General features: G+C 33.2%; 1 protein-coding gene across 3 annotated transcripts; it reads right to left on the bottom strand.

Moving 5' to 3' along the window:
* Positions 1-329: 329 nt before the first annotated feature.
* Positions 330-14,722, bottom strand: LOC108469601 (calcium-transporting ATPase 10, plasma membrane-type-like). Of its 3 annotated transcripts, none has more exons than XM_017770519.2 (36): positions 14,596-14,722; positions 14,302-14,515; positions 13,287-13,455; positions 11,273-11,389; positions 11,152-11,191; positions 10,363-10,472; positions 10,143-10,274; positions 9,901-9,990; positions 9,401-9,470; positions 9,242-9,312; positions 9,082-9,165; positions 8,924-9,001; positions 8,770-8,841; positions 8,292-8,375; positions 8,131-8,213; positions 7,921-8,029; positions 7,770-7,825; positions 7,357-7,399; positions 7,169-7,252; positions 6,084-6,221; positions 5,923-5,988; positions 5,741-5,839; positions 4,817-4,927; positions 4,446-4,616; positions 3,368-3,427; positions 3,074-3,232; positions 2,867-2,983; positions 2,671-2,769; positions 2,449-2,586; positions 2,262-2,362; positions 2,067-2,112; positions 1,815-1,949; positions 1,498-1,605; positions 1,320-1,411; positions 1,123-1,217; positions 330-644 (listed from the first exon to the last, which is right to left on the bottom strand). In XM_017770519.2, exons 3-36 carry the CDS (start codon positions 13,449-13,451, stop codon positions 589-591), a joined length of 3,279 nt encoding a protein of 1,092 aa, XP_017626008.1. In that variant the 5' UTR covers positions 13,452-13,455; positions 14,302-14,515; positions 14,596-14,722; the 3' UTR covers positions 330-588. The 3 variants fall into 3 exon arrangements, with proteins under 3 accessions (XP_017626008.1, XP_017626009.1, XP_052887599.1); XM_017770520.2 differs by having other exon boundaries at positions 330-635; XM_053031639.1 differs by having other exon boundaries at positions 5,923-5,984; positions 6,080-6,221; positions 14,302-14,649.
* Between the last annotated feature and the right edge of the window lie 5,341 nt (positions 14,723-20,063).

Here is a 20,063-nt window from a genome sequence, read left to right as displayed (position 1 = left end):
CAGTACCACATTGAAAGATTTGGTACAGTATAGGGGTAAAAGCTGCCGTTATCCCTAAATATATGCGCGATAACTTGTGTGCACTGGCAAATTATTTTTTCAAATTAAATGGAAGTAGTTCTAAAATTTTAAAAAGTGCGCAAATCCCGAACAACATATCGAAGAGACAAAAGACAGATCAAAATAAAACGAAACTGGGAACATTTTTAATTAATGAAATCAAGAAGACATCTGCAGTTCTTTATTTTTATCTATAAATAGCACCCTTTTTTTAAAAATAAAAAAACAAACGAATAAATCAAATATAGGGAAAACGCAATAGGAAAGGATTTAGAAACAGGGGTATGATGCTTTGGTATTTACCAGCTCTAACTAAAATATCATCATGTAATAGAAAAACAACAACTCCAATTCAAGACTTCTGTTAAAAGGAAAAAAAGAATCCGAAACATGTGAAGCCGGCAGTCTTGAAATTCTCCGTATGTATGTTCAGTTTTTTTGTGTTAACATTTGTTGTCATCCGAAAAGGAGGGGGAAAATGGCAAAATACATCAGTATCACACACACCTATAGACAAACATTCCCTTTTCAATTTCTTATAGATGTAGCATTTGAGTCCTCATGCTTTTGACTACCTGAAACATCTGAGTTCAAATCAATAAATTAAGGCATAATGATCTTAAATAAGAATAAACTGCGTCAACTTTCTTTTAAATCCATCCAATCTTCATTGGATCGTTTTAGGTTTGTGTAACTTCGGGATTTCGGACTCGGATCAGTTCTGGTGGGGTCATTTTAAGTTACCTGCTCACGTGCACAATAGGTTGTGCGACTCGGGTTGAAGTTGGGTAAAATTTTCAAAATAATCCCGGATTCAGATCATTTTAGATTTTTATTATTTTTAGATCAGTTTTGATTGTTTTCTAGTTGATTTTTCTCAAGTTACTTGTTCAGGTCATAATGGGTCAAGTTTGGGAAATTTTGGGTGGGCTCAGGCATTTTTTTATATGGATTGTTGGCGCCCTGTGGTGAAATCGGGTTTGGATCGGGTTAATCAGGTCTACTTTTGGGTTCCAGGCCAAAATTCACATGTCTAATATATACAGAAATGGAGATCCTTACTTTGATTTCTTCGACGGTAGAACATCCTAGAAAAGACCCGACTGACTGGAGTTTCTGGAACCGGTATGAACTTCCCAAGGATAGCAAGGGGCCAACTGATTTAAAAATGAAATCAATAGTAAGATAATGAACTTTGAAGAACATGATTTTCAAAAAATAATTTTAACTTTGAATCCGCCATTGGAAAAGCCACCAACCTGATAAAACCGATACCAATCGATACCAGCCACAGCTGCCAGCTAAGCTTCTCAGTTTTAGCAAACTTCCCAAGAAACTCAACGATAATAGCCTGCACAACAAGATAAAACAACGTAGCATCAAGAACAATCTAAAGTAAATGCCAAAACAGATCAATTACTAACAAATAAATTTCACCTGAAGTATTATGGTTATCGCCACTATTCCGATGAACAGATAGTTTTTGCTAAGTCCACGGAAAATGTTCACTTCTTCCGGCTTCCGAGCATTGAACTCATTAAAGATCTGCGATTGACTTAAGTTATTGCATGTACGAATTCAAGCTGATTCGGGTCACTAGTTTATGCTCCATTCAAATGCAAACAACCAGAGCCAGAATTTAAATAAAATAGAACAGGAGGACCGGACTTGAAAGAAGTAAGAACCAGTTATAGTATATTTAATCCAACTGCATCAAATTTTGTTAACTTCTTATTCGAGTAGTAGCGGCTTACTTGACAAAGGACAAATGCATTAAATATCAGCGTATTCTTCACTCTGTTAGCATGCTCCTTGCTTTCATGCTCCAGATGCAATATCTTCTTACCATCAAAATTGAGAACGAGTAGAACGGTCACTTGGTATATGGCCTGAAATTTCCATAGACAATGCCAGCTCAGAAAAATCGCCATACTTTTGCTATAGGCCACAATAACCAGGAGAAGAACTTTAGTTTACAAATTTACCAAAATAAGTAAGGACGTTACCTGTATAAGCAAGTTCCTCCACATGATATTAGTTATAAGAGGTTCCCTGAAACACAAACCACGAAAAAAAGAAAAGATGAGGAACAAAATATAGACAAATGCATCATACGATCCGTCAACACAAGATTTGTCAAGGCGTATCCTCGGCATGTGCTAATGTAGGTTAAGAAACAAGATTTAATCAAAATCTCATACCTACGACCAACAGGGGGCCGGTGCATCAAGTGGTCGGTTGGAGGCTCAGTAGCTAATGCTAATGCTCCAAGAGTATCCATAATAAGATTGACCCACAGAAGCTGCATAGAGTGAAAGAAAAATACAATACTCATCTCCATTCATATGTGTTGACACATAAATGCATATAGGCATATGATGAACAAACCTGGACAGCATTCAGTGGAACATCACCAGAAGAAACTGCGGCTACAACATTTATAACAAGAGCTGCAACATTAACTGTAAGTTGAAACTGGATGAACTTTTGGATATTTGCATATACAGATCGACCCCATCGGACAACCTAAATTCATAAGATGTTCGTGATTAGGTTTGTTTAAGAAAAGAGATCTCAAAGTTAAGCAATGGGAAGAAAAAAATACAGTACCTTCACAACCGAAGCAAAATTATCATCCAAAATGATGATATCTGAACTCTCTTTTGCAACTTCTGTCCCTTGAATACCCATTGCAAGACCGATGTCAGCCTGTAGTCCAAAGACTTGAAATTAAGAATTTTAATAATAATCCAATGTAACCATGTTTTATCCTGACAACGGGTAAAAAGAAAAGAGAATGACATACCTCATGCAGGGCAGGAGCATCATTGGTGCCATCTCCAGTTACAGCAACAACATGTCCCTTCCTCCTTAATGCTTGCACAAGCAGAAGTTTATCATTTGGTGATGATCGGCCCATCACCTATCCATAAATAGCATAATTTATTTAAATTCCATGTTCTTGTTTTTAAGCTTCAAGGCAAATTCAGAAAAATGGAGAAGCAGTGCATACAGATATTTTCTCCGCAACTTCTTCCCTTTCTGAATCAGATAGTGAACGGAAAACTTTCCCTTCAATGAGACTAGATTCGGGAGCATCTGATGATAATATCCCACACTCTAAAGCAATTGCCCTAGCTGTTTTAAGATTGTCACCAGTGACCATGCGTACCTATGGCACACGGATGGAAGAAGACCAATGGTCACCATGTAAGCAAAATGAAAAGAAAGCAATTTGTAAATTTACAATCGCTATCAAATGCCACATTTGTAGGTTAAAAGAATTACCACATATAAATAATTATACCTTTACACCAGCCTTTTGGCATAACTGCACTGATTTTTTGACACTAGGACGACAAGGATCCTGCATAAATCCCCAATGCGAATTACAAATCAAGCAAAAACTAAATTCATAACTGTACATGAATGTTGAAACAAGAAATGTAGGTTTTAGATTATCTAACTTTGTAAACTTCAAAATATAAGCCCACAAGGACCAAGTCTTTCTCAGTGTGTAAGGTTAGCTAAATAAATCATATTAGACCAAGCTCAACTCGGAACAAGGTGAAATCAATTTTACAGTTTCCAATCATATCCTCCTTGCTCTTCCCCTCCGTTAACAGGGGTGTCATCTTTCTAACCGAATCTTATGATGAGATTTTGAGGTCTCCTTTTTCATGTCCAGACCGACTTATTTTCTGATATTAACAGCAGAGGATCTGACGTACTGTTTCTCCCGAGCGCACTTATTCTAAATACATCCTCTAAACCTCTACGTTCGCACTTATTTTCGGGAGTGTTAATACGTAGCCACTCAACATTCAAACTCATTATTATCTTTAATCTTTTATTTAACTGCTCACATTTTGCAATCCAGCACAACTGGAGACAACACGCTTCACTGACCACAAGACATAAATCTACAATTTAAGGTTTAAGACGGGCTGGGGATGAAAATATTCACCATAAATGGATAAAAATGACTTCATTTTAAATAGAGAAAAAGAAAGCATAAGAACTCCGATTAGAAAAACAAATTTGTTCTCCATCAAAGGCAAAATTGGCGAAGGGTGAGATACTATTATAAGGAAAGCTATTTCATATACCAAGAAGAATGAAAAAGAGCTGCAGACAACAAAGAAACAGTACAGATAACATTGAGGACAAGGAACAATCATTTCAAGAAGATAATGAGGAGTAGCGAATGACAAAGCAATGGTGGTGCTTCTATCACATTGTCTTACCTCCTCCATATATGAGCACAGGAGTAAACATAAACTATCTCAAACAATAATGACCATTCACCATATGCAAATCATAATAATATATAAACTAAGAAGATGACACAAAAACAACACATAATTACTCCCAGAGATAGATACCTTTATGCCAACAACAGCCAGTAAAACAAGGTCATCCTCAGGTAAGGCCCATTTAGCAAGCTCTTCTTCATTAGTCGGAACCTTTTCACTGTCATATGATCTGTATGCAATTGCAACACAGCGCAAACTACCAGCTGCCATAGTTTCAATCGCCTTCTCGAAAAAGGCCATCTGAAGAGGATAATTTCAAGAAATACATTTCCTTCAAAATGTTAGCAACCGCAATCCTAACGATATCAAATTACAAGCATTATGAACTACATAGTTGAAAATTTTAAAAAGTTTAATCAAATACAAAAATAGAGTAACCATGATTCAACTAAAGAAAAAAGGAGGCAACAATGATGTTTAATAGGCAAAGTTTCTCAAACCTTTTCTTCATCCATTGCTACAGCTTCACCATTAGTGTCAAGGTACCGAGTGCATGCAGCTAAAACTATTTCAGCTGCCCCTTTCCAGTGAATATGAACTTTAGAGTCCGGCTGGAGACAAATTATCATAAAAAATTGTAGAATCAGAAGAAAAGTTGTTTAATTGGCTTAGAAAGAAGATATTATGAATATAAAAAATATACGTAATTATTTCTAAAAGTATCCACCACCATCTTTCAACCCAAGACATTTCTAGATTCAGTTGCAGCCTGTAATAATATTTTTTTATCATACGATTGATGTTGTTCTAAGTAAGATGATCTATAGATATACAACAAGGGGAAAAATCTAGAAAGAAGTCTTCAGCAGTATTGTTGTTCTTAACTAATTTAATCTGAAGCCTAGGTTAAAGAAAACCTTCGAGATGAAAATGGGGTTACTATTTGAGGCTTGAGCAGCTGTTGTCACTAATCTTCCTATAACAGTCATTATCATTAGTATTACAACATGTTCAACTATTAATATTACTGTTAGGATCTTCCTAAATGTCACCAGTTACCCAGAAACTTCTCAAATAATGACCGTAAACTCAACTGCAACCACAACAACAAAGCCTCAGAAGTACACCCCCCCACCCCCTCACCTCCCCACCCAAAAAAAGAAAAGCAACATCAACAATCTGAATGGAACTTCAACTGATTGCATATGCATGCATAGATTAAAACTAAAAGGAAAGAAGGGAGCCATAGATGTTTAAGGCATATAATGAATACCCATTCAAAAGAAGGGTCATATATCACCAGAATTCTAATTATCCTTGCTTGAAACTTGATCACAAAAAAGGGTTAAAATTTCAGTCAACATTCAAAATGCAGACGTTGATGATAAAATTGCTCATAAAAGTTAACAGTATAGTGACACTACCAATCGAATTGCAACACCGCCTCGTTTTTTCTCTGAGTTGAAGGGGAATACATGAACAATTGAAGAGCCTGACCTAACAGCATCAAAATCCATACCAAGCTACAGGATTCAAGGACTAAAGATTAGTATTAAAGTTAGAAACAAACAAGGACAAGAAGATATCATGAGGTTAGATATGCAACCTTGATCCCCCAATTAAGAATTGCTTTTTCTGTTGGTGATCCAGAAACCTCTACATCTCCACCTCCCTAAAGAAACCAAAGAAAGTAAAAACGGAAGACATTTACTAAAGACAGCTCAAGAAACATAATTCAAAAAAAAAAATTGAGCTACTGAGACATGCCTCTGGGGTGAAGACACTGCCATTTGCATTCACTGCGATGCCCTCAATAAGTAATGAGACTAGTGTATCAGGTAACTCTGAGCGCCTTTCTGGAGGATCATTTTTTCTTCCACCAGCATAAGCTTCAACCACAGTCATCTGTGCAGAAATAAACTTTATAATTAGATGGATAAAGCATAGAGAGAGTTTTTATTACGGCCATTCTCCTAACATCTATCCCACCCAAGTGCCACCTCTGGAACCTGTCTGTTTAGCAATCATTTAGCTATAATTAATTTTTTAAGTTGTAAAAAAATTTTGAATCCCGCTTCATATAAACGCAAAACCCATCAAGTGTGGTATTTTTCTTTCATCAATATTGCTAGGGAAGAGACTTTGGTGCTATCCTAGGATGGGAATATGCCTCAATAAATACATTGATATTGTTGTCAAAAGTTCAATTGATATGCATTTAAAGGGTTGATCTGAAAACGTAAAACTACAAATTATAAGATTTTTTTGATGTTACAAGAATTAATTTTAAAGTCATAATTTGTGAACTAATGTCCTTCCATGAGTTAAACAGTTGTTCAATAATTTAAAATTAGGACCAAAAACTACAATAGTAAATTAATCGCAAACCATAAATAATTTTGAAAGGTTTATGAATCGAGACAAACCAATGCCTCAGTAAGTGCAATTTGTTCACCAAATAATCTAAAATGTCTTTCAATTATCAATTGATGTTCTAGATACACATAATAAATCAATGCAGTATTTATATTATATAACCTTCATTATTGTTCTAATTTTACCAATTTTACAAATAGCAATTGATTTAACATTTTATGCCGCATTGTATCAGCTCTATGCTTAAAATTTACCAAGAGCACTTTATTTTTATCAGCAAATAGGTTTAGAGTCCCACATGCTGACGTCAATTTATGCACGTTATTAAAAATTATTAATGTATAACAGCAATTCTTCAATGAAAACAGTGAAAAATATTCAAAAGGAATGATGTTATATTCTTAAAGTTCAACTAAAAAGAAAAACAAAACCCATGAAAATCACTCATGTACAAAAGAAAACACATCCTAACTTGCCTGATTCAATGTCAAGGTCCCAGTCTTGTCACTGCAAATTGTTGTCGCAGAACCCATGGTCTCACAAGCAGAAAGCCTGCGCACCTGCAGTTCAAATCCTATTAAGCAGCATGAAAAACAGCTATTCCACAAAACAATTTTTCATGAATGTCAAAAAAAAACACATAAAAAAAACTCATTATACGCACCAGAGCTTTATCAGCCATCATTTTCTTCATCGAGTAAGCAAGGCTGCATCATAATCACACAACTATTATATTAAAAAAGATAATGGAACGGATAAATCGAAATTACACATATGAACATATGAAATAACTTTTCCTATTATTTGCACAATTACACTTCATAAACTGCAGCATCAGCCATATGAAACAAAAGATGAGATATTTGGAATTTATATAACAACAGTACTATGAAGCGTTAGCACAACTAACATAACTAAAACAACTAGGGGAAAACATAAGGAGACAGACCAACTCGCAAGAGAAAACATATGGCCTCTATACAAAATGCAACCCGATATCAAGATATCCAATAAAAAACAATGAGGATCCATAAATTTTCTGGATTTCAAATACTTCTACATATAAAATGAACTTACGTTAAGGTGACGGCTAAAGGAAGCCCTTCAGGCACCGCAACAACTACAATTGTGACCTACAAAGTTCAAAATGTCATACACACACAAACACATATCCCCTTAAGGGTGCACATAAGATGAGGACAAAGGATCATAAATAAGGAGCACATACTGCAACAGTGACAATTTTAATGGCTCCATCTATAGCATTTCCCACACTAGTTTTGCCTGCAACAAATTGTTGTCTTCCATTCGAGTCTTCAGTATGGCCGGTGAAGTACCTGAGTGAATAGGAAAATTTTAAGAACAAATCAAACAGCAATGGGACTAAAAAACAGGGAGTGGGAGAAGCAGAAGAGATTGTCATTAAGCCAAATTTTACCTAACTAAAAGGACGACCAAAACAGCAAAAGCTACACTGAGTCCAACAAAACCAATGAAAGTCGCAACCCCATTCAAGCGCACCTAAAAACAATTAATTGAGGTGAAGATAACAAGTACAACCTAAAATTTCATAAATTGCTGTCACGGGGAAACTGAAACCTGCAAGGGTGTTTCTTCACCGGTGTCTTCTGACAGATTAGCCATGAGTAAACCCCACTCAGTATTAATCCCAACCCCTGTTACCTGAGATTTAAACAAAGATGATCATAGTTGAGCTATAAAGAGAGACACGGTTTCAGTCTACAATGCACCAAAAAGAAGATGTGAATGGACAAATATAGGACACTAAAAGAGTGATTTCATCTGCATGAAATATACATTTGTTCCCAAGGAAGAGAGCCAAAACTGCAACCCAAAAGTTTCTGACTAAAATGTTAAAAGACCAGGTATTAAGAAGAGAGTTCGTGTACTCCAATACATAAATACAGCTAGTTGTGAGGAACAGAAGAATTGACAGTATTAAGTTCAATAACTTTACGACCCAGTGTCTAAAGTCAATATTAAAAAACTGGAACAGGCCACTTGCTGTAAAAAACACAATATAATGGTTTCGAGATACAAAAGGAGTAAAGTTTACCAGCATAGTGCCACTTCCATCCGCCACCTTGCAGCCAGACATTAAAAAAGGCTGCTTTGCATCCTTCTGAACCTAAAGCAGGATGAAATAGCAATTTCAAAGAATGCACAGTGCAAGAATTTCAATGAATAGCACGGCAAGTCATAAGGCTTACTATATCACTCTCTCCTGTCATGCTAGATTCATCTATTGCAAGTGAATGACCGGAGATTAGAATTCCATCAGCAGGGACCTAAAGAGAAGATTAGAAAAACAGTCAAATAATGCATTAAAAAGATAATAAGGTAAAAGAGACATGATAAAAGCCAATACCTGATCACCAATATTGAGGGGTATGATATCACCAACAACAATATCATATATTGAAATTTCAACTCGTCTACCTCCTCTAACAACCTGAAATACATTCAATTATAAATTCCAGAAGAATATTGTTTGTACTCAATTCAATGGTTAACCGATCATCACCAACCTCCAAATGTATGTTTCTCTTCTCTTCATCAAGTTTTTGGAACTGAAGAGATTGTCTATAGTCACTAATAGCTGCAAATTTAAAACCTCATAAATAATAAGAACCAAAAGGGAGAAAATTTTCATGCATTACACAAAACTTAAACAATTAGTTCAGCACCTGTCACAATAATAACAAGGAAAACCGCAAATGCTATGCTACCCCCATCATACCAGCCTTCCTTGGGACCCTGTAAATGAAACATGCAACATGGGACGTGTAAACTAAAAATTATTTCTTAAGAGGCCCAAAGGCTTAGAACAGAAGAAAGACTTGAAGAAAAAATAATCTTAAATAATTATTCATCACATCCAAGAATATGAAGCTATTATACACTGCAAGGTAAATGTTTAGCAATACTACTGGACCTCATGTTAATAACTAGTTAAGAACATATAATTCAATCCACATGACATTCTAGTTTTAAAATCCAAGTAGTACATCGAAGACAAAGATAATTTGAATCCATAAAACTAAGTGATAAAAGACCAGCATTACACATGTCATCCTCCTCTAAGATTTTAAGAAACAAAAGACGATCCCTTCTATTTGCGTTACTTCCATAAAGTGTAGTTTTATAAAAAAAGCAACTCTAATTGACCATACACAGAAGAGCTCACCTCTGTCTTTATACCCAAAGCCAGAGAAGCTACAGCAGCTACCACCAAAATCATCAAAGTAAGATCTTGGCAAGCTTCCCAAACAAACCTCTGTGTGAAAGAAAGTAAAGATTAACATAGATATTCTACTCAGAACCCAAAAAAGAGGTTCTTTAAGAAAAGAATATAAACAGGGGGAACCAAGAAACAACAAAGACAGAGAATAGATATAGAAAATGAAACCGATATATATAGATACCCACCCAGAAACTCCTTCCTTTTTTCCGAGGATATGTGTTTGAACCAAATGCATTCCTCCGTTTCAGTAAGTCAGAGTCATCCCCTGGAATACCTTTCTGCAAATTTGTTTTTAGTGACTCTGCCAGCCCATTAACCTGAATTAGAAAAAAGAAAAAAACTAAATAAGAGAAAATTAAAACCAAACATAATATCAATCAACAAGTTTAGTTTTCACAAACTTACCCCTCCATATTCCTGCAGAGCATTAAAATTATGATCCCTAGTCACTGAAGCAAGTTGCTCAGGTCCAAAAGCAAAATCACTGCCAGGAGTTGGGTGTGGAGTTGTTGTACCTACAAATCAAAGCACTGTGATAAACATCTACATCGAAATGCTGAGCTTTTATAAGCAGCAGCAGCGCAAAAAACCATTGAGTAGAACAGAGAATACAATACATTTTAACAATTTTTTTGTGAAAAAATAAAAAGCAAGAAAAGAAGACAAATGACCAAACAGAGATCTATATCAACTCAATTGCACTGCTACGAAAAAGCTCAAGTTGATTAGAAAAAATGTAATCATTGGCTTTGTACATTAGTATTGAACAAAATAAATGTCGAGACACTGATTGAAACTGTATGTGATAAAGAAAGGAATTTTATAATTTATGGTATTAAAGTTATTAAACTTAATACCATAAAGAAAGGTATATTATCATTTATGGTTTTTCAAAAATGAGAAATTCACAACTATATTATCATTTCATTTTAGCAGTACATGCTGCTTCTGTCTAAAAACTCTCAAACACCCTATGGGCAAGTTACAGAGAAATGGAAGGGAAAGTCACAAGGGTTGGAAATACATTTGAGATGAAGCAAGATAGTGAAGACTAAAGAGAAATGACAGCATATAATCTGCCATAAACGAAGAAACATGCAAAGAACTGAACCTCAAACTCTAGCTGTGAAATATAAACATTATCCTTAAACACCATTCTACAAAGTTAAAGATAGGATAAGTCGGATAGATTACCATTTACTTGTTCCCCAGCTTGTTTGAAAAGATATGCTGCCTAACATAGCCAAAAACAAAAAGTTATAAGGAAAAAGATGCAACTTATCCGATGAGAAAACTAAATTCAAAAATAGCATACTCGTATAGCTTGCGCATGTGCTCTAATCTTCCTTAAAATTTGTTTCTTCTCTTCTTCCTTTTTCAAGTCTAAGGTGTATCTAAACCGACGAGATGCATTGAGCACTAGTGCAGCTTGCTACAAAAGAGAAAAAAGAAAGTTGAATACTATTCAGTACCCGTGAGAATTATCACCTTCTCAATAGTAAAGAAAAAAGAAGCCCAAACATAACATAAAGAGCGTGAAAAAAAAAACATATATGACACCTACAGTTGTCAAATGGGTGGATCTAGCAGAGCTTGGGATAAGATTGATACTTCAGGCTGAAAAAAATTACTGCCATTTGGGGTTTGAATCATTCCGATGTAGCATTCAAGTTATGAGGGTTCAAAAAAATCATGTTTTGATCATTCAAGTCTGCATTATTGAGTTTTAAAGTCGAACCAATTTAATTTTGGATCACTTCAACTTGTTTGGATTTTGATTAATTCAAGTTAAGGTTGTTTCAAGATCAAATAGGGCATATTTTGGTTTAATTTGAGTCAAGGATGGGATCAATACTTCAAGTTGAAATTTTTACGGTCATTTGGAGTTTGAATCATTCCAGATGTTGCATCCAAGTCATTAGGGTTCAAATAATTCGAGTTAAGGTTGTTTATAGTTCAAATAGGGTGGATTTATATTGTTCAGGTTGTTTGCATAATTTTGGATTCTAGGTAATTCCAGTTCAAATTGTTTTTGGTTTAAACTGGATGGATTAATGCTCAGGATGTATGGGTAAATTTGGATTCTAGTTATAATTTGAGTTCAGGTTGTTTTGGTTCAAATTGGGAGGGTTTATATTGTTAACTTTTCTTGATCAAATTAGGTTGGGTTAAGGCCAGGATTTGGGAATGTTATTAGGATTCAGTTCAAATTTGCAGCTCAACAATACTCAGATGTAAATAATAGGCCAAGCCACCTGCCCAAGCGAACAAGTCACAATGGCCACTAGCAAGTGGGTGAAAATCTTTGTTATTGCTACTTGTTTCTGCAGTTACTTTTACACATAACTATCTCACTTGCCATCCTAAGCTTTACTCATGAGGGTGCTGTTTCAGCTATCATTTATTCACTTTTACTACAGTAATACTTCGTTTTCGCTTCAAGAGAACAAAAACCTAAAAGGGAATGTTTGGATATAAAAGTACCAATTAAAATCCAAAAAAAAGAAGGGCAAAATACAAATTTTAGGATAATTATGTTAAAGTTGGTGATACGTATTAATCATAGTGCTACATATCATTCCCTTTTGCCTTTTGTAAACCGTTTAATAAGCAATAAACAGAAAACAAGAAAGCAACTAGAAAAAGCAACAACATGAGAGCAAGCCACCGAAACAATTAAGCACTGCTCTATGATTCAAGACAGGTGAGACCAATCTATCCTTTCCTTCTGCTTTTTGTAAAACGTTATCACTAAGCAAGAAAAAAGCACAAAGCAAATCAAGCCAGCGAAACAATTAAAACATAGCTCTATAATTCAAGACAGGTGAGACCAATCTATCATTTACTTTTGCTTAGGAAAAAAGAAACAGAAAGAAAATAGAAAAAGCAACAAGACACGAGAAAACGCCAGCTAAACAATTAATTTATTGCCCATAATTCAAGAGAGGTGAGACCAGTATATATTTCTCTTGAATAGGAACGGAAAAGACCAAATTAAATTTCTGGAATGAAAGAGAAAGAAAAAAATGACAGGGAAGGATGAAGTGAAAGAAATTCAAAGGTAGGAGGAAAAAAAATCAATTAGCAGTTCAGTTGCCCCTCTTTGATTCATTTGCAGGAAGCCCAAAAAGGAAAGCACGATTAACCCTCGATATTACGGTTTGTCTCTAATCCGTCTAAAATTAGTAACCTAAACCGCCAAAATCAAAGGCATAAAATAATATGTTCGCCTTATAACACTTAACAAAGCACAGAATATATCAAATAATATATATGTGAATTATATATATATTTCTAAAATTTAAAAAAGAGAGAAATTAGGGGATTACCCTCCAGCGGCGGAGTCGGTCGATTGGAGCATTCTTAGTACTTGTGATGTCAAACGGATCAGCACACGACTCATGGTCTTCATCGTCGGAATGAGCGGAGCGACTGCTACCCGCCTCCAAGTCATTAGGCCGCCGGTATGGCGACCCCTTGAATATGCTACTCATCACTCTGTTATGTCGCAGGAGAGATGGCACAGTCACACTATTTCTTACTAATACTACTATTAGTTCTCATTCAAAATCAATTTTCTTTCATTTTTCAAAGCTCCCAAGAATCTTTGATTTATCGCTTTTTTTCTCTCGTTCTTTTTAACTTTTTTTTTTCCGGAAAGAGAGGGCAGAGATATTTCTTTTTCAACGATTTTCTCTTTTTTCTTTAAAGTTAAAACTCATCTAAAAGAAAATTTGCTTCGAAAATCAATTTAATTGTTGAAAACTCGACTCCACCGTAAGCGTAAATTCCACGTTTTAACACTTCAACAAAAGTGATGTGAATGGTCCTTTTGGAAACCAACAAACAAAGTGATTCTAGTTTTTACTATTTATTTTACCCCTTCTTTTTCTCGTATTTTCCGGGAAAAACCACTGGCGAACAAACCAAGCGAGTTCACAAGTCACAACAGAAATTTTTAATTATACAAATAAATAATAATAAATAAATTTAAAATAATAAAAACGATATAAGATATCTTAAATTAAACAAAATTAAAATCACCTGATCTACTCAACAAATAACAAAACGCGATCTTCGATTTTAATGCACCGAAAACCGTTAATTATAAACTTTAACCGGCTCTTATTTTTTAATAAACGCAAAGAAAATCGATGTCAAAACGACAAACCGACCGACCGACAGACCGGCCGACGAGGCGAACGCCATGGAAACCATGCACGGACTCTCATCGAACAACGAAAAACAAATAGAGAGGGAGAAAGAGCAAAATATATACAGACATATATATCAAAACGAAGCAAAATGGAAATGGCGATTTATTTTATTCAAAGTAGTTGTTACCTGCGTTGAGTGTTTTTTTCAGGTTTTTCTTCTCCGAGAGGAACTCGTCGAATAGCACTTCGGTTTTTAAGCTTTTACTTTCTCCTTCTTCTTACGCTTTGAATGGTTTTGCTTTCTCTCGAATTTACGAAACGAAGGCTCTCTGCCTTCCGAAAATGTTATTTGATTTTTGAATGCAACAGTAGCCCAGCCCGCCTGTGTATTGAAACTTGAACTTTATACGAAGGGGAAAACAATCAATTCTTACGCTTGAAACAATAAATATACAAGTTAAATTTGCTTTAAGCCTTGTACCTTTTTTTTATTTGGAATTTAAAAATATGTCTCATTGTTTGATTCTGATGCATGTGTTTTAAAAGGATTATACCTCTATATTTTCATCCGAGGGGACTTGCTTGCCCTTTGGACCTTCCTAGTCATATGCAAACTAATATTTAAAGTTTCTAGAGAGATAATCAACTATTTTCGAGAGAAGTCTTAGAAGCATCGTCTCCACAACTAATTTAAACCCTTATCAGTTGAAGGAATTGTTCTTGTGTCGAGGTTTTGTCCCCAGCTTCAATGAAGAGTCGTGTACAATTCACGAATGGGAGTCATGTACATGCAAGACTCAAGAAAGGTGTTAGTATTGAGCATGTAAATAATGATGGTGGTACCTAGGTTTGAGCTATGGCGCTCCCAGGTACCTCCATTATTATTTACACACTCAATATTAACACTTTTCCCAAGTTTTGCAAGTACCTATCTCCACCAACCAATGCGCCCCCATCCACGAATTGTACACGACTTTCCGTGGAGGTTAGGTAAAAAATCCTGACACTAAGATAATACATTCGATTGTTAAAGGTTCGAGTAGGATGCCAGAAGGAAGATACTTTAAAAGACTGATCCTAAAGGGAATCAATGTTGGATCTGGTGCCATGAGTGTAGTATTTTCGTCTATTTGCACTTGTAATTTTTTTAAACAGATTGGTGAAGAAAATTATTCATGAATTATATTAATACCTTTTGTAAACTGCCCTCGCGTAATTTTTGCATGCAACACAAAATAGAAACAAATATTAGATAGCTAATTGTCTAATGTTTAAACTAATACTAAGCGGTATTACGTGGTCAGGTTGTAATACGGAAAGATAACTTATATTGGTAGAAGAACCTAAACATGTCATTAGTTTAATTGGAAATGAGCAAACAAATTAAAAGACCAATATGTTGTCTATCAAGTCCAATTGAGGAGATGTTTTATCTTAGGCATCAAAGTGAATGACTCCTAAAAGATAGAGACATAGATGTGACTGACTAGACTGACAATACATTGGACTAGACTCAAGAAGAATAGATCTTGAATTCGTTTATGAATTTATTAACTCGTGACGTTCAAAGTGTGACATACATTAATCCTGAGTGGATGACAGACTATGTATACGTAACTCGTATACTTTGATGTAAATAAAAGTCTGAGTTCAAATAGATAAGGAATCGAAAGTCGATGCGTTGGTTATACGACTTTTGCAATATGTAGCGTCATTCATAATAATGGAAATTTTAGCCTGAGATATGGGGAAACGATATCCTCTTATTAGCATTACATGGTTGATAAAAAGTAAACGTATTCACGGATCATTCGTCTTTGTGATGAATGACTACATTAATATTTGATAAAAATTGACTTTTCATGAAGAAAGATGTAATGGTTACCATGAGATAAAAAAATATCATATCGGAAGAACGGGTTTATCCCAATAAGATTAAAGATATCCCATGAGGTAACACACTAATGACAATGTCATTGGACGAGTACTGGTCGAATTGCTTTCGTAATGGTATGTCGTCGGAAAGAGCTTAGTCACTATACTTTAGTGGAATAACTTCATAACTAAATAAGTTTTTAATTAATAGGTGAAAAGTTGGAATTTAATTATAAATCACTTAACCCCTGATCGCATATATCTAATCGATCCCTCCGCTAGCTCGTTAAAATAAAAAATGAATTGCATGTTGAATCAAATGAATAGAAATGGATAAAAATGGAGAAATGAGAAACGTTTGAAAATAGATGTGTTTTTTTTCCAAAATGATAATGAAAATGACATTTTCAAATTAAATAAAGTTCGAAAATGGAAATAAACTGTTTGGCCATAATAAATTCGTTGAATCTAGAAATATGAAATATATATTATTATATATTTTTTTATGATAAAGTTGTCATGATTTAACGAAATTAGAATTGGGTTGAAAATTTTATTTAATTGATATGCTTATTTTGGGAAATAAAAAAATAAATATCGAGTTGGATCGAATTATAAAATACTAGGTTAGTTCAATGAGTATTTATAATTGGATTCAATATGGGAGAAGCCTAAAAGGCCCTCATGTTTAAGAGGGGGACAATAAACCCTAGTTTGTTTAACTAGGGTTGCCTCCCCACCTACCCCTAGTTCGACTAAGAGTATGTTTTTCTATTGAAATAGGCTTTTACAATTCAATAAAGGTTTTACCTCTTCTCCTTATAAATACATAGCACCGATAAAGCTAGATATACAATTTGAAGGTATTGTTACACCGATAAAGCTAGATATACAATTTGAAGGTATTGTTACTCTGCCCAAAAATAATGAGAGTTTATTCTCTAAGTATTAAATCTATTTTCTGAAATAACAATTCTATCGGTTTCTATTGAGAAGAGATTTTGCTTTCACACTGAAAGTAAAGAAAACTATTTCTGGTTCTGTGTTTGATTCGAACCGTTTGAGCCCATACTTGAAGTAGTTCGTAGTACGATAATAACGGAAAAGACTATTCGATTGAAAACCAAGAATGACAAGGATTTGTCTAGCCAAAAAGACAAGTGTGATTTCGATAAAAAGGTTTATTGCTTTAAATACAACAATCCAACTCGGTTTTCAAAAAAAAATTCCGTTGTGCAAAAAAAACCATTTTCTAATCGTATTTTTTCCAACCATCGATTCTCCCCTCAACAATTCCTAAATCAATAGTCAAACTAATGAAATGGCTAGATCAATACAATATCGACACTCTGAATATATCTAATATCTAATACTTATATTAAGCACTTTACCGGGTCGCTATCACATTTATCTCGGTGAAAATATTAGTTATGAAATTAAAGAAATATCACTTCTTTTAAATTATAACTAACATTATTATTATGTTACTTTTGTCTTCCATTTTAAATAAAACAATTGAAAATTACAAATTCAATAATCAAACACATGTTTAATATTATTAAATTGCATATATTCATTATTAAATAAAAAATAAAAAATTAATATAAAATATTTTATTTCACCCATATAAAATCTAGTTTAATTAAAACATTTTAAATTTTAGAGGAATCATTTATATTTATTTTTTAATTTAATTTTATAATAAAGGTTGGAAGTTTTATTTTAATTTTCCAATAGGGTGAAAAATAAAAAATGAAATATTTTAAAGGGTTAATGCCATATGAGAAGTACCTTTCATATTTCAATATTTCATAATATGGGCATGACAAGAGAGAAAGGAAGAGAGCAAATTTTGGATTTAAAACGTGTGATCACATGACATTGATGTCCTTCCCATCTACATCTTAATTTTCATAGATACACACCGCTCCTTACTCTCTATTTTTAATATTATTTTTCTCTCTCTTACCAAAAGCAATCTCTTAACTTTTTTATTTTTAATTTTATTATTATTCAATTAGACGATCAGTACTCACACGTACATGATTGAGACATATTCGTATTATTACGCATATACTACATTTAAAGATAATTATTTACATGAATATTTACTATTTATTTATTTTAAAATTAAATTTGAATTATAAATTTTAAGAGAATTAAAATAAAAATTTGTCATTGCAATTTTTGTTTTAAATAGCACATAAATAAATTTTAAAATTTAGGAAGGATTGAAATATAATTTTACCATTAAATTCAACTACGCTACATTTGCTCCATCGAAGGCTTGAACCTAAATAAATTTTATTGGTAAACATTTTGTTGATCAGTGGGCCAAACATAAGTGTTAAATTTGTCATTTTCAATTTAAAATTATGATAATAAGTCTCGCTTTTGTTTGTAAAAATATTTCTTTATATTTTTTTAAAATATTATTTTATATTTTATATTTTTATAATTGAAAAACATATTAGGTAAATCCAAATAAAAAATTGTTTTCAATGATTAATAAAACATGTTTTGCACTTGTTTTGTTACAATTAGAGGTGTACATGGGTCAACCTGAGCCGGGCTCAATTAAAAATTTAGACCCGTTTGCTAGGCTCGTGTCTTGACCGTAAAATGGGCTTAAAATTTTGCCCAAGCCCGATCTTGATAAAATGTTCAAATTTGGGCTGAAATGGCTACCATATTAATTTTATATAATTTTAAAATATATATAATACATCAAAATACTAAAAATATCAAAATAAATATTTCCTAACAAATTAAAAATAAATTTTAAAAAATATATATACTTAAATAATACTAAGATAGATGTAACTTAACAAGCAAATGCCTCTAAAATAATAACAAAATTAACAATAAAATAAGTTTTATATAATATCTAAACAATAACAAAAAAATAGTAGTAACATAATAATAAAATAGGGAGAAAATAGGAAGAAAATAATATAAAAAATAGATTTTTTTGTCATTTAGTGAATTTGGGTCGGGCCAAAAATGCATTACCCGAGGGCTAGCTCGTTTTTTAAACGGGCCTTATTTTTTTGTCCAATCTCATTTTTTGGGCCTATATTTTTGTCCAAACCATCCCACATTTCGGGCCGGGCTAAATTGCAGTCTAATTATAATGAAACACAAAAATAAAATAATTATTACATTTATAGAGATTTGAACTAGAGTAAAATATTTTATATTTAAAAATTGTTAAAGAAAAATAATTTCTCTACTTTTATATTAGTTTTAAAAAAGTTAATGTTGTTGATTAAGTTTTAGCTCGATTGGTATGTGTATTGTTGCCAATATAAGAAGACATGAATTCAATTGTGCTGAAGCGCATTGTTCTCCTATTTATGGGTTTGTAGAGGGACTCTAGATAGTTCTGAACATTATGTAAAAAAAAACAACAAATTTCACAAAATTTAACAGTTCAATAATTTATATGCAACAGATTAACAAAAAACTAATTATTTAGTTTATTTAATAGGTGTATTATTTTCAAGTTTTTATTTTAATTCATCTTTTAATTAAAAATATATTAAAAATTGACTTATTTTCCTGAATATCTCAAAAATCGACCCAAAATCCTAAATATTTTTTTAAAATCATTTTATTTTCAAATTCGACCAAGTAAATGTTGGAACATTTCAACAAACAACAAGTCAAGAATCTGCAATTTCAACTCAAATTTTAATTTAATCAATCATTAATAAATATTCGATAATGATACTAATTATACAAAAAACGAGAATAAAGTCTAAAAACAAGCAGAAACTAATTCAAAACAAAACAGAAAATGAGATAAAAACAGAAAACAAGGATCACACCACCAAACATTTTAATATATATATTTAGTTGATATTATGAATAATATTGCAAAGGGCTGTTGACTGTTGTAACATTTTGAATACTCATATTTTAGTAAAATCTTATAAAAAAAAAGTAAATTGCACCAAACGTTCCTAAACTATTATTTACATTTCAATTTAATCTTTGAACTTTAAAATGTTCTAATTATATTTCTTTGAATTATTAAAGTTATATCAATCAAGCATTTTGTTATTCAAACTG

Source organism: Gossypium arboreum, chromosome 8, assembly GCF_025698485.1.
Source record: "Gossypium arboreum isolate Shixiya-1 chromosome 8, ASM2569848v2, whole genome shotgun sequence".
Classification (NCBI taxonomy): domain Eukaryota; kingdom Viridiplantae; phylum Streptophyta; class Magnoliopsida; order Malvales; family Malvaceae; genus Gossypium; species Gossypium arboreum.
The sequence above is the reverse complement of the archived record's forward strand: the minus strand, read 5'-3'. Positions and strand labels throughout refer to the sequence as shown.

Coding starts and splice junctions, on each gene's coding strand:
- LOC108469601 (XM_017770519.2), bottom strand. CDS start 13,451: ATGAGTAGCATATTCAAGGGGTCGCCATACCGGCGGCCTAATGACTTG. Junction 9,313..9,400: donor CCTTGTTATTATTGTGACAG/GTGCTGAACTAA, acceptor TTAAATTTGCAG/CTATTAGTGACTATAGACAA. Junction 5,989..6,083: donor GCAGTGTCTTCACCCCAGAG/GCATGTCTCAGT, acceptor TGGTTTCTTTAG/GGAGGTGGAGATGTAGAGGT.